Genomic DNA, 12,980 nt, shown 5'->3' on the forward strand with positions numbered 1-12,980 from the left:
TCCTTTAACAATGAGAGGTATCAGGTATAAACCGACAATTTTAACGAGCTCCTGTACCGCAAATCGTTTGAACAACTGTTTTCTCTTCTTTATGGCTTACTCTGTGATTACTTTGTTGTTTCACACAGCATGCATATAACTTTTTAAAATATCATTCTATATTGTATAGTAATATATTATTGTTAATGTAATGGTAATCAATGTTACAATCATTGCAGTACTGCATAGTTGGGATGTTTCAACACGTATGTATAATAATAATAACAGTATTATTTCTTATACTATTAACATAATTTATTAACGTTTGCATGATTTTTTAATATATTTTTTATTATTTATTCTATATTTATAATTAATTAATAATTATTAAATATTATTTTTTATTTTATTATGTAAACTATTTATTATATTTATTATAGTAATACTATAGTAATACTATAAAGCTTGTAACAATATTCTAATACATAATGTTCCTTTATTATGATTTTAATGTAATATAATATTAGAAATGCTATAAGATATAAATTAAAATTGAACGAATTACTGTTTTACAAATCCGAAAGGAATGAAGCCAATGCAATAAACTCAATTGAATCGATTCGTATTCGAATCCATGAGTCACTATTCTTCGTATTTTTATGGTTGTTGGTATCGTGAAATCGTACTATAATTTCGTATGTGGCGTCGTCTGACGATAATTAAACGTCGGTGAACGTGCTATCAGAATCCATTCATTACACGTTACCAACACGCGATGCATTAATACAGCAATTACAAACAGAAGAAGCTAAACATTGCTCGATATAGAAGTGAATGAGTATAATAGGAGCAATACAACAAGTTTGTACAATGTTCTATCATTAAATAAGCAGTTGGTGATTACGAAATTAATTATTTAATCAATAGTCTACTCTAATCATTAGTCTGCGGATGTTTACCCATTTATGTGCAACTTATATATATATGCTTATATCTGAATTTTCATAAAGATCTGTATTGATCACTCTTATATTTAGGAGTTTAAGGGATTGTGTTAAAGATAATGTAGGGTTTCATTCATATTTATTATTTGGTTGTATTCTTGTGTAAACCTCTAATTCCCACTTACAAGCACATGTTAAGACATTTCAGTATTGCAATGCAGGAAGAACTGCTTACGTATTTTTGTACGTAGCATGAACCTTATCTTCCTGTGAATGGAGACACAGGCTTTCTTCATAGAATTTTTCGAAACGAAAGAAACATTGTATTTTTCCAATTGAGCCCACTCTTTGCTCGTTCTATTTAATAATTCTTACCAGAACAAGGCCGATTTAAGAATTTCGTTTATCAATTCTTTAATCTTCTACAATGTCACTTTTCGATCCAACTAATTATCCACAAAACTAGTATGCTACAGTGCAACTATAGTATAACTCGGACTTAAAGAGTTGTACCGTGTGTAACATCATCATGCAAGATCAGCTTGCGTCTTGATTGATCATTCTGATACAGTTTGGAAAGTACCCTGGCAGAACTGATAGAAGGTAAACAAGCGTGGAAATTATTCCAGCGACGGTTCTGAGAATGCTTATGCAGACGATTGGTCGCGAGAGGAGAGCCAGCCCCGCGCGCCAGGGATGCCGATCCAGTGACAGAAAAGTCGAAGCTAGATCAGCCTCCTCCGATCGAAGCGACCAGCTCGTGCGGTGTGATCAATAAAAGAAGAGCGGGTTTACGCGTTCCCCGGAATTCGCGACACCGACCATTACACCAGCTAATGGCACTTGTGTATTTCTTAGGACGGGCGTAGCGCGCTGCTTCTCGCCTCTCACGTGTTGGCGCACTTTAATGACATGCAATTTTGCAACGTAGCTCTCTGCCCGGAGTCCTTGGCGCTGGAAACTATATAAACGGACCGCTTATAATTGACTAAGGCTAGCTGGAAGATTTTTAACCGAAGCACACCATGTCGTACCACACCGTTCGCGCGGTCGCCATCGCGCTATGCACCCTTGCTGTCGTCGTTGCGGATTATCAGCTTCGTAAGTTTACATTCACGATCGTTCTATCACGGTCATCTGCTCGTCTTTAACTACTTCTTCTGCTTCATTTTTGTATTTTTATTTGAGAATGTTTTGGGGTGATAATGATAGATTTTTGAAAGGAAGGGTGAGATTGGAAGAATTTGAAGACATCGTTAATTTTTTTTTTTTTTTTTTTTTTTTTTTGCATTGCGGTAGTAAGTTAGATTTTTGAGATGAGCTTAATGGAAAGATTAAAGGAAATTTTATAGTACAAGTGTAACTGAGACGCTGTTAAATAGAATCTTAAAGCCCTTAGAGAACAAAGCTTTAATCCTATAATTATCTTATCTATCGCAATGGTTTCATTTTATGATTTTAGCTGCTTCGTACATGCCCAAATTCTCTTCCTACTATACGAATTAAATTCATTGATTAATGAAATCAATTAAAATAAATTTTATTTCTACAGACGTAGTTTCTTTAGTTTAAATTTTACATAAGAAGAAATTATCATAGAATAATTATTACAATTCTAAAAAAGATGCAGTTAATGACATTTAAATTAACAATCCAAACGAAATAAATTGAAGTATATTTCAACGTGATAGATTATATAATAAATTTACATAAACAAAATTTAAAATTATTCGCGATAATAGTTTCATTTTTACTTTGAATTAGAAGTAAAAGTTTCTGTTGTTTATTCTGTAGAACTAGTGAGTTAGAAAGTTAACGTAGGTCGTTTCAATGTGCTAGTAAGTTGAATTTTAGCGAAATATGAAAACTACCATTCACTATGTTCATTCGTTTTCCCTCATAAATCACAGAATGACATGAACTACTTTTATTTTTTTTTCAACGAGTCATATTAATCAGACAAATGCGATAATTAATTGCGATGATATATGAGTTTAACGTGGAAAATTAGATTTCATTACGAAGTATTACGTTGAAAAACAGAATGCCTTTAATATTTGTTTGTGATTGTCAAGATTTTCTTTCAGAGTTTCTTTAACGTATTAATATGTCTATTAATATTACAGAACAACGATTGCAAAATAATTCTACTAATAGTAAATAATTATATTCAATATGCTTTCTATGCTTCAAATAGAAAGAAAATAACAAATTTGAAAAATTTACACAAAATTAATAATATAATAATTATAATAATTAATGAATCGTATAAAAGAAAATAGAATACACGTGACTTAAGACTCTGATTCTTGAATTTTATATAATTCTAATCTTTTTATGTTTCTCAATATTTAAAGAAAAGATTTAATATAAAATTTGAGAGATAAATCACACGTACGAATAATGAGGTTTTTATTTACTTGACTTCAAAATTTTCTAAAAAAAGAAATTTTTCCGATCAAAAATAATGCGAGGAAGTGAAGAGATTAATTTGAAATTTAAAACGAGACTCAAGCGTGTATTTCGAGTATTTCATATAAATGAATATTATAATTACTTGGAAATTATTTCTCACTGTCATTAAATTACAATTTAACTTCAAGTCTTGTCTTCCTTTTATTAATGAACAACTTCTTTTCGCTTTGTTCTACAGCTGCAACCGTGAAAACATGCAAAAGGGATTCCGATGACTTCTCATCGTGTTTAAGGCTGGCCATTCAAGAAGCATGGCCCACGTTTATTTCAGGTAATACAATTATCAAAATTCGTGTCTCTTTTAATAATAATCTTCATGATAGTGAAACCAACAGTTTATTTATGCGTTGAGTTAAATTTCCATACCCGTCACAACCCAATAATCACAATTCTTTTTTCGTCTAAACTTGTTTTGAATTCGTCCTTGCATCGATTGCATTTCTCTCTTGAAGTGCGTTAATGTAAGAAGGATTACATAACGCTGCATAATTGTAAAGGTCGCGTTAGCATTTTTATTGACTAAATAAACAATGAATTAATCTATTCAGAGAATAAATCGTACATTGATTGATTGATTGACCAATTGCAGTTTTCTAATTGTCGTTATTTGCCGACTTCAGATTTTCCATTCATTTGACAAACATCCTTTTACAAAATTTATGTTTAAAGCATACTACTTAGTATGACCAATAGTTTCAGTATTTAATTTTATAACTAACACATTGCGGTGAATGATTATTGATTAATAATAAGAAATAAATTACAGTTTAATTCCTTTTTTCCGCTAAAGATTTTCATTCAATTAATCGTCTCCAAAAATTATACAAATTATTTAAAATTATGAATATATAAATTACATGAAACTTAAAATTGAAGCAATAAATTTAATCAAATCAGACTTCTTCAAAAAATTTTAAAGCTTGAACTGTAATTTTAACCATGATTGATATTCTGTCATAGTAATTTGTGCAATTGCAATGACCAACTTTATAGCTAAATAACATGAATGACAATTTTAAAATTATAAGCGAGTAAATATTTAGAAATCACAAATTTTTTACTCATGAATCAAAGACTAATTTCTTCAAATTTTATAACAGGATTGCCAGAGTTCGATATGCCTCCTTTGGATCCCTATTTCACCGAGTCTTATTCGATGGAATATGATAAGGGCCAGCTTCGTGGAAAATTGATTGCCATGGACGTTCGAACGTACGGTCTTACTAAAGCGCACTTCTTATCCGTAAAACCAGAAATGGTAGATGACTTGTTCCGGTTGGAAATCGATGTGGAGATACCAAAGGTTTTAATCGATGGCAATTACGACGTCGATGGATTTGTGGGCACCTTTAAAATTGGTGGAAAAGGTATACTATAAATTAATTCTATAAAATATTATTATATAAAATACTTCTATATCCTAGGATAGTATAAAATATTTCTTATTATGAACAATTAATACTCTAAAATTTTTGTAGTCATATGAAAGCGCTGTTAAAATTCAGTATACCATAAAATTGATAAAATTCATAAATTCAATTTTAATCTCACATTATGTTTTAATCTCTTTGATAAAATTTAATCAAATTTTATGCACTTAGATCTGATTAATTAATACGTAAAATCAGAAGCTCTTGTTTATATCCAACAGGATTCTTCAACATTAGCATGGAGGATATGAGAACCGTATGGGACATCTCTGGTCACGTAGTGGACGATAAATGGGTCGTAGAACATTTTAAAATGACGCCGACAATTGGAGGTATGAAGATCTGGTTCAGCGATCTTTTCAATGGAAACGACGATCTCAGTAAGTATATTAAATCATCTTGTTATGTTATCTGAAATTAACGCGATTAAATCGGTTCGTTACGTTACGAACAAATAATCGAGTAACTCTGGTGTCGATGACAAACTCATTGTACGATTATCTATTATAAAAAGTACGGTGTGACATAATAGAGGTAAGTAGCACGTACTATAGTTGGAATAATTTGCTGTTTACTTAAGGTAACTGCCTCAAATCGGCAGGAACTTTCATTAGTTGAACACGATGTTGTCTCAACATTCCATCATTGCGTAATGTTACGTTGCCGTAAGTACACGCACATCAAGATTCGAGTTTCGAGAGAATCCTCTGCCGCTTAATTAGCATGCAAACGCTATGTCTCTGTTGTTATTTGCTGCATATCCTGGTACTTTTGTCCCCTTTTTCTCTTACGTTATTGTTGGGCTATTATGTGATCGTCGAGTATATTCATCCTATGTATCTCGTTATAAGTACATGTGTAAGTACACATTTAATTTATTAGTGTTATTAGTTTGTTGTTTGATTGTTCAAGGCCTAGAATATGTTACTTTTGTTTGTTTTCTATTTGAAATATTTGAAACCTGTATAAAAGAAGTACATATATTTTGAAATATATTTTCGTAAGTGATATATTTTCGTAAGAGATACTGTACACTCATAATTAATTGTATGAGTGGTGCAAGAAGTTGTTAGAACAGAAACACAGTTTTTATTTTAGTTTTAGTAATATATACTTTGTGAGTCGACATTTTAAATAAATGCTTTTTTTGTGCCTTTTAAAGATAATGAAATTCTTATTCTGTATTTATTGAGAAAATGTGAGATTAAATTTAATAAGGCAATAGTAATTGATAATAGCGATTGCTCTATATGTATATTTGTTTGTTCGATGTTTCATAAGGATAATTAATCGTTAGAGCTTCTTAAGCAATTTTCTTTCCCACAATAATCTCTGGTATTTTCTTCTTTGTAATTTCTGTAGATTTAGAAACGTGAAAGATTGACAGTTATATTGCATATCATATACGTATCTATTTTACGTTCATTCATATTCGATATTTTATAATAAGCTCCAAAGAGATTATTTTTAAAAATAATCTCCTAAGGAATTTAAAATAATCTAGAATAAACTGTAAATTTTTAGCAAGACAACTTTTATAAATTTAAATATTATTCAAGTAAAGTGTATTAAGAAATTTACTAATATTTATTACACAATTTTTGCATAAAAGAAATAAAAAAAAAACTTCAATACAGGCACTAATGAGAAAATTTTTGTAAACTCAAATATTTTATATTATATTAAGAAAAATTTACTGAAAATTCGTTAAAATATATAGTACTAAACAATTATCTCATAAAGTCGTATAGAAAAGAAAATTGAAATAAAAAGAACTCCAAGGAAAGCCTTAATATGCCTAAAAATATTATATTTCTTCCACTGATAATTTCATAATAATTAAAAAAATTTCAGATCAAGCTGCTCTGCTCTTCATCAACGAATATTGGCCACTGGTGTACCGAGGAATGTTACCAAAAATGATGGATGCTTGGGACACGTTCCTGTCCGAATTTACTAATCGTTTCTTCTCAAAAATACCATTCTCAACGGTGTTTCCTTGAAGGAGCGTCAAAATTATAGCGATAAAATTATTATTAAAAAAAAGGAAAAAAATATAAATCGAAGAAAGAAGAGAAAGGAACCTAGATTTTTCGGCGGAGTTGGGCAATATGAAATGAGAAAAAGAAATGAAGGACTGATTGAATGATACGAGAAAATGATATAGTGAATCATTTTAGGGCGATTTGGTAAAATTTATTCGACATACAAATCTTCGAGTATTCTCTTTTAATTATCGAAGATATAGTTGTTAACAAGGTTTGATACGGATTGTTAATTAGCTTTGTGAATGAATGAAGCACAATGTAAGATATAAATAAATGTGAAACCAATGCCAAATATTAATTGAACTTCAATTAATTCCTGATGGTGATGATTTTTTTTTTATAACTCAATGACTCCCTCATAAATATTCATTGACGTGATATTTGTAATTAACTTTATAATTGAAATACATTTTCAATATTCCTCTCGCATTATTTTCAATGGTAATAGAGAAGTTAAATTTATTTTTAATAGAGAAGTTAAATTTATCTTCTATGGATACACATTTGTGTATTTTAGAAAGGAATTGAAATTAAATTTTAAAAAGCACTTGGAAAAGTAAGAAAAATCTAAAAACAGATTGTCAAGGCTAATTATCAAAATTCTGCATCAATCTGGAATGTTTATTTCGCAGATCTATGATTAGACGAATACGACAAGCTGCAAATTTTTTACTTTTTTAATGTTTCTAACAAATTACCTACGCAACTAAATAATCAATAGCAAAATAAAAGTATGAAGTATCAAAACCACGAAATGAAAAATCGAAAATTGGGAAATCAAAGAGTATAGATGTGTTCAAAATGAAAATATTTACATAAAGTATATATTAATTACATAGAATTATATTCGTAATGTTGTAAGCATCAGAATCTATGATAGAATAATTGCACTTTACAAAACGATACGATCTTTTGTAATTTTCATGGCATGAGCGATCATTGCGTCAAATATTACAAATATTACTGTGTACCCGAGGGTAGATGGTTGGTTAAAAAACAAATGTACGCTTTTACAAATATATACATATATAATTTTTACGTTTTCTACAATAGATTCAATTTTGCGCAATTAATTACATTGAAACGGATTAAACTAAACGTTGTAAAAATACTGCTCTTTGTTTATCGTCTTGTTACTACTACGAATTATTAACCAGAGTTACTTGTTATCATGTGGTAACTCTATGTACAATGTACCTACTAATTTCGATTATTTGTCGTTCTTTTTTCTTTATTTCCGAGAAAAATTACGAAATTCAAGGCAACAAGAAGACTTCCACTGGCACGTGACGTAACAATTGATTAACAATTCCGGCGAAGAGAACGGACAGTTTCCTTTTCAACTGAGGCTCCATCACCTTTAATACTTCCTGTCCGTTTTCACGGAGGAACAGGTTAGTTGCCTCGGCTGCAATGATAATTATTATTAATTGTCAATGATATATAACAGTAATGTGTTTTCTAAATTATTTGATTAATTCTTTTGCTGATCCCCCCTTTCTTCTTTTTATATTTAAGTATTAATTTCTCAAGCTAATAATTTACAATTCAAATTATACAGATCATAATTTCAATTTAAAGCTACTACTATTATTTATCGTTAATTATTTCTTAAATTATCCTGTCAAATTTTTCACTGGAATTTCTTCCTAGTATATCATCATTACATTTCCCAAATCGGATTTTTGCTATGAAATTGACGTTTCTATTTCTGATTGTATTTGTTAAGTTTTTAAGAGAATTGTAAAAGTATTTTAGAAAGTGAGAATAATATTCTTATTAATGAAGATATTTTTAGAAAATTTCATTTATGTCATTCATGTCATTGAAGAAAGCGGAAGCTTTGATAATATATATATATATATATATTAAATAAAATATATCTGTATAAAAGACATGAGAGAATAAATTACTTACTAAGGATTCGATTGTTGTTAAAAATCTTGCGCACTCTCATGTTTACGTTCTTCACTTCCAGAGCAACGTCAAGATTATCCACGTTGAGGTATGTTTTCCCATCCCTCTCTTTCGTCGAGACAGTGCCTTTGACTAGAGCTTTGACATCGTCAAATCGTGCGTGGAACGTTCCATTGCCACTGGCCGGTAAGATAATCAGCACTCCTGAACTGACATATTAAATGAAAATAAATGAAACAACACTATTATCGATATTAGTAATAAATTTTCACTAACAATTTTACTACAGTACATAGTCTAAGACAGTGTGCCATTTGTTTCGTCTTTAATTTGATTAACTTGCTGTTAAAAAGTTTTTCGCAATTATCGTAAGAAGAACTTAATAAAAATGAACGACTAGAGGGCAGAATCTAAATGGAGCAGGGGCATTTGCAGATCGTGAACCTGGAATAATGCGCGTCCAAGATGAGGGCTGGCATTCGTACAATAGCCTCGAAGGGTGAGCCAAGTTTGATGTCGTCCACGGTATAATTGCTCGCTCCCTTTACGAACAGTTCACGCAGTTGAACCTTATAACCGTTTGTACCACCTGTCAGGGAGAGAGTCAGCTCGTCCATCTGTTGAAATAAGCAAAGTCGTAGCAGATATGTGGGATAACCAGTAGTAAACGGGTCGATATTGAAATTTGCTAAATTCCTTCTCATATTTTAATTTCGATAGCTGTAAGTCGAGAGCCGAACGTGAGAATTTATACCTTTTCGATTTCTCATTCTCAACTTTGCAGAGTATTTTGTAATCAAGCGTGTAAATTCTCTTATTTCGAAATTTATAGAAATTAATTGACATGCAGTAATTGATGTAATATTGAGCGTGAAGTTTTCGAATTTTTTTTAGTAGTAATTAGTACTAGAAAGTGTTGCATGGATTTTTTCTTCGTGTTAAATTTAAAAACTTTCCGAAACAGGGGAAATTAGAAATTAAAGGTTCGTTATTTTTTTAATTTTTACTATTCTAAACGCACACGAAGGATTTTTAATTGTAAAATTTTCGAACTCTTTCTTACTTTCCCATTTCATTGTTAGTTTCTTCAAATTCGAAATTTTGTGATTTTAATCGATGGATCTCTTCTAATTTCAGGTAGGGGGAAAAAGCTACGGTAATAATAGTGAAATTTAACGAAAAGTGATTACCTTAACGACACATTTGCATTTAAATCTCGCTCGATACGACATTTTTAATGAAATTTGAAATACTTGTCGTCAATTCTGTTGAGACAGGAAGCATTAACTTTCATCATAATAGAAGGATATTGAAAGCAGTGAGAAACTTACGCGAAATGGTTCTACGGAAGGCAGCTCAATTTCCGGTATTCCAACACTCAAGTACGGTCTTAAATGGTGCAACGCATCGATCAGGCATGCTTTTAATTTTGGATCGCTCCTCGAACATTGTTTCACATATTCAGCTGTGACGAAAGAGAAATTAAACTATCAAATAATTATAAAATTGACAACAACCAAGGAATTTTATATTCAGAAAAATTTTGCAATAAAATATAGTGTTCGTTATAATATTTAATAAGCGAAAGGGATCATTGTCATATAAAAGCTAATTATGATAATTGAAGAATTCACTGAATAGGGAGAATATCTGAACGAAGTTTAGTTTTAACATTCGTTCTTTCGCGTGCCAGACAAAATTTTTCGAGTTCTAAATACCAAGATACATATAGAAAAATAAATAAATAAATAAATAAATTTTCGTTTTTCGAAAAATGCTGAAACTTGACTTTTCCCTTTTTTTATCCTAATGAATTTAGATTCTTCAATTATTAGATATATGCTAATTTATTCTTTTACGTATGAACAAACAGTTTCTTTCTTGACAGAAATTAAAAGGATTTCTTGAACATTGATAACCACTATTAGATGAACGGTAATAATCCTTAATCAAAGAGGGAGACAAGCGGAAACGCATTCGTTGCGCGATAAAATAGTTGCCAGGCAACTTGTCACTAGCAACCGCACATTGTGAAATTCGACTTTTTTGAGGGATACTTGCACGACTGACCTCTTTACTTCGCACGGTGTATTTATGTAACATTTACCTCTACCACTCGACGAAATTCTACAATCACCTATTCGTATTTGAAAAAGTGCAAATTCCTGAATGTGTGAAATGAAAAGATCGACATGACGATACTCTAAATGAATTTACAGTCAGTCCATCTACGAGAAATGAGAAGAAAGAAATGTTTTAAACTCCGTTTACTTTCTTTCTTTTTAATTTTAAAAAATTAAAACTAAATCACAAAGAATTTCCCGAGTTATAAAAATTTGTTGAAAACTTGTACGATCTTAGAGAATTGAAAATATAGATTCTTGATTGAATTTAAGATAGTGGAAGTAATTATAATTTAGATTGTTTCTTCTATTTTGTGCAGAAATTTCTATGTTTTTACATAGGAATTGTTGAATACACGTTCTTGTTTTAATCTACAGTGGTGATAATGTTACATAAATTCTTTTTCGTTGTTACATAAAAGTTTCTATATTTTTATATAGAAACTTTATTATATTTTATTTTATATTTTATATTTTATATAAAAACTTTATTATATTTTATTTTATATTTATTATATTTTATATAGAAACTTTTATATGTGGACATTGATTTTTATTTAAACAGAAACAGTGAAATTTGAATGTCACGTATAATCAATCATAAAAGTTTAGATACTTAAAACGAAAAAGATATTTTTCTTCTTCAGAAAGAACAGAAAAATATTAATTTTTATCGACTCTTTGAATTCAAGAATTCGTTGCCTTAATCATACCATTAACACATATCGTTAATCGATGATGAACGTTACGTTAATATATTTCATTTGCTATTCTCTTCAACGAATATATATATCGTCTTCTTTCAAATATTTAATAAAATAATTTTTAACAAAAAAATTTTTAAATATTAAACGTTCTTAATACCAAGACTATAAAAAGAAATTCCTAGATTCGACAATTTTACGAAACTTGAAGTGTTGAAGCGAGGAAATTGAACAATTTACAATATCCGTAAGAGTTTCATCGAGTTGTTGGTCCATTTAGCAGTTTATTCTAAATTTTTACACATTTATAGAAACTTTAAGTTTATACGCAGTATATTCTTATAACACAGTACGCGATGTGAAACAAATTTCTATGGAACAAATAAATGTCTACAGAAACAACGATGAATCATTGCTTGGTTCTTAACCAAGCAAATTGAAAACAAGAACTCCAATAGAACGAATCCTGAAAATGTTCATTTCCAGCACTAGCATTCACGCCACATTCCCTATCTTATCAAACTTTCACTCGCTTTTCCACAAACTTGACTCTGAACCTTTAGCTCGCTCGAATCGGGAAGCAAACCTGCGCGAACAAAAAAAAAAAAAAAAAAAAAAAGCCTAACAATCCAAAAACTCTAATTACTTACGATTGGACCCAGTGGAAAGAGGGGTGACACCGGTTACGATCAGCAGGAAGCACAACGTCGCCGCGTTCATCATGTTCATCCCAGTTCGTAACGCGAGTTTCCAACAGCAGAAGAGCATCCAACGAAATTAGGCTCTCGTAGTTGTTTTAGCTGGCTCGACGAACAGGATTCACCAGGTGACTGTTCACTAGCTGACAGGCACCGACACTGTCGACAAGCGAGCTGAAAATCCCGGGTCTCGGACAAACGACACCGATAGACTTCGACTGACTATGCAAGAGGGCATTGACAGATGCCAGATCGTAACTGCAACTCGGGATACTTTCACTGCTGTGCAACGTGCACCTGCGCCTTCTTCGTCTCGAGAGACGAGAGACGAGTCTCTAGGCTAGACCATGTTAGAGTTAGACGAAAGTTATATACCCTAGATACACTTCGATTTTTTCCGAGATCTCGCTGCGATCTCCGCTAGACTGTGGAAAGCTACCTGCCACGGATCACTGTTCGCGCGCCTTTGTACCGATGGCGCTTAGTATTGATTTTTCTTTGTGTTTTTTTTCTTCTTCCTCCAAGGTTTCTGGCTTGTTTAAGCAGAGACTGGTAGGATTTGCTTAATGTTGGAGCTATGGAAGTGGAAATGATTTGTAGATTTTTTTTTTTTTTTTGTAGAATATTCCGGTCTTTTTTTTTTTTATTGGACAAATTTGTGT

The 12,980-nt window shown here is 31.0% G+C and overlaps 2 protein-coding genes across 2 annotated transcripts; one reads left to right on the plus strand and one right to left on the minus strand.

Annotated features, from left to right (window-relative positions):
- The first annotated feature begins 1,864 nt into the window (after positions 1–1,864).
- On the plus strand, positions 1,865–6,865 carry LOC122534560 (circadian clock-controlled protein daywake-like). The gene is made up of 5 exons (XM_043665322.1): positions 1,865–2,024; positions 3,577–3,669; positions 4,499–4,765; positions 5,050–5,208; positions 6,683–6,865. Exons 1-5 carry the CDS (start codon positions 1,949–1,951, stop codon positions 6,829–6,831), a joined length of 744 nt encoding a protein of 247 aa, XP_043521257.1. The 5' UTR covers positions 1,865–1,948; the 3' UTR covers positions 6,832–6,865.
- Positions 6,866–7,884: 1,019 nt separating this feature from the next.
- Positions 7,885–12,778, minus strand: LOC122534559 (circadian clock-controlled protein daywake). The gene is made up of 5 exons (XM_043665321.1): positions 12,271–12,778; positions 10,125–10,258; positions 9,238–9,410; positions 8,794–9,002; positions 7,885–8,284 (listed from the first exon to the last, which is right to left on the minus strand). The coding sequence occupies exons 1-5, from the start codon at positions 12,386–12,388 to the stop codon at positions 8,133–8,135; spliced, it is 786 nt and encodes a 261-aa protein (XP_043521256.1). The 5' UTR covers positions 12,389–12,778; the 3' UTR covers positions 7,885–8,132.
- Between the last annotated feature and the right edge of the window lie 202 nt (positions 12,779–12,980).

This window comes from Frieseomelitta varia, unplaced genomic scaffold, assembly GCF_011392965.1.
Source record: "Frieseomelitta varia isolate USP_RPSP 00005682 unplaced genomic scaffold, Fvar_1.2 scaffold_613, whole genome shotgun sequence".
NCBI classification, from domain to species: domain Eukaryota; kingdom Metazoa; phylum Arthropoda; class Insecta; order Hymenoptera; family Apidae; genus Frieseomelitta; species Frieseomelitta varia.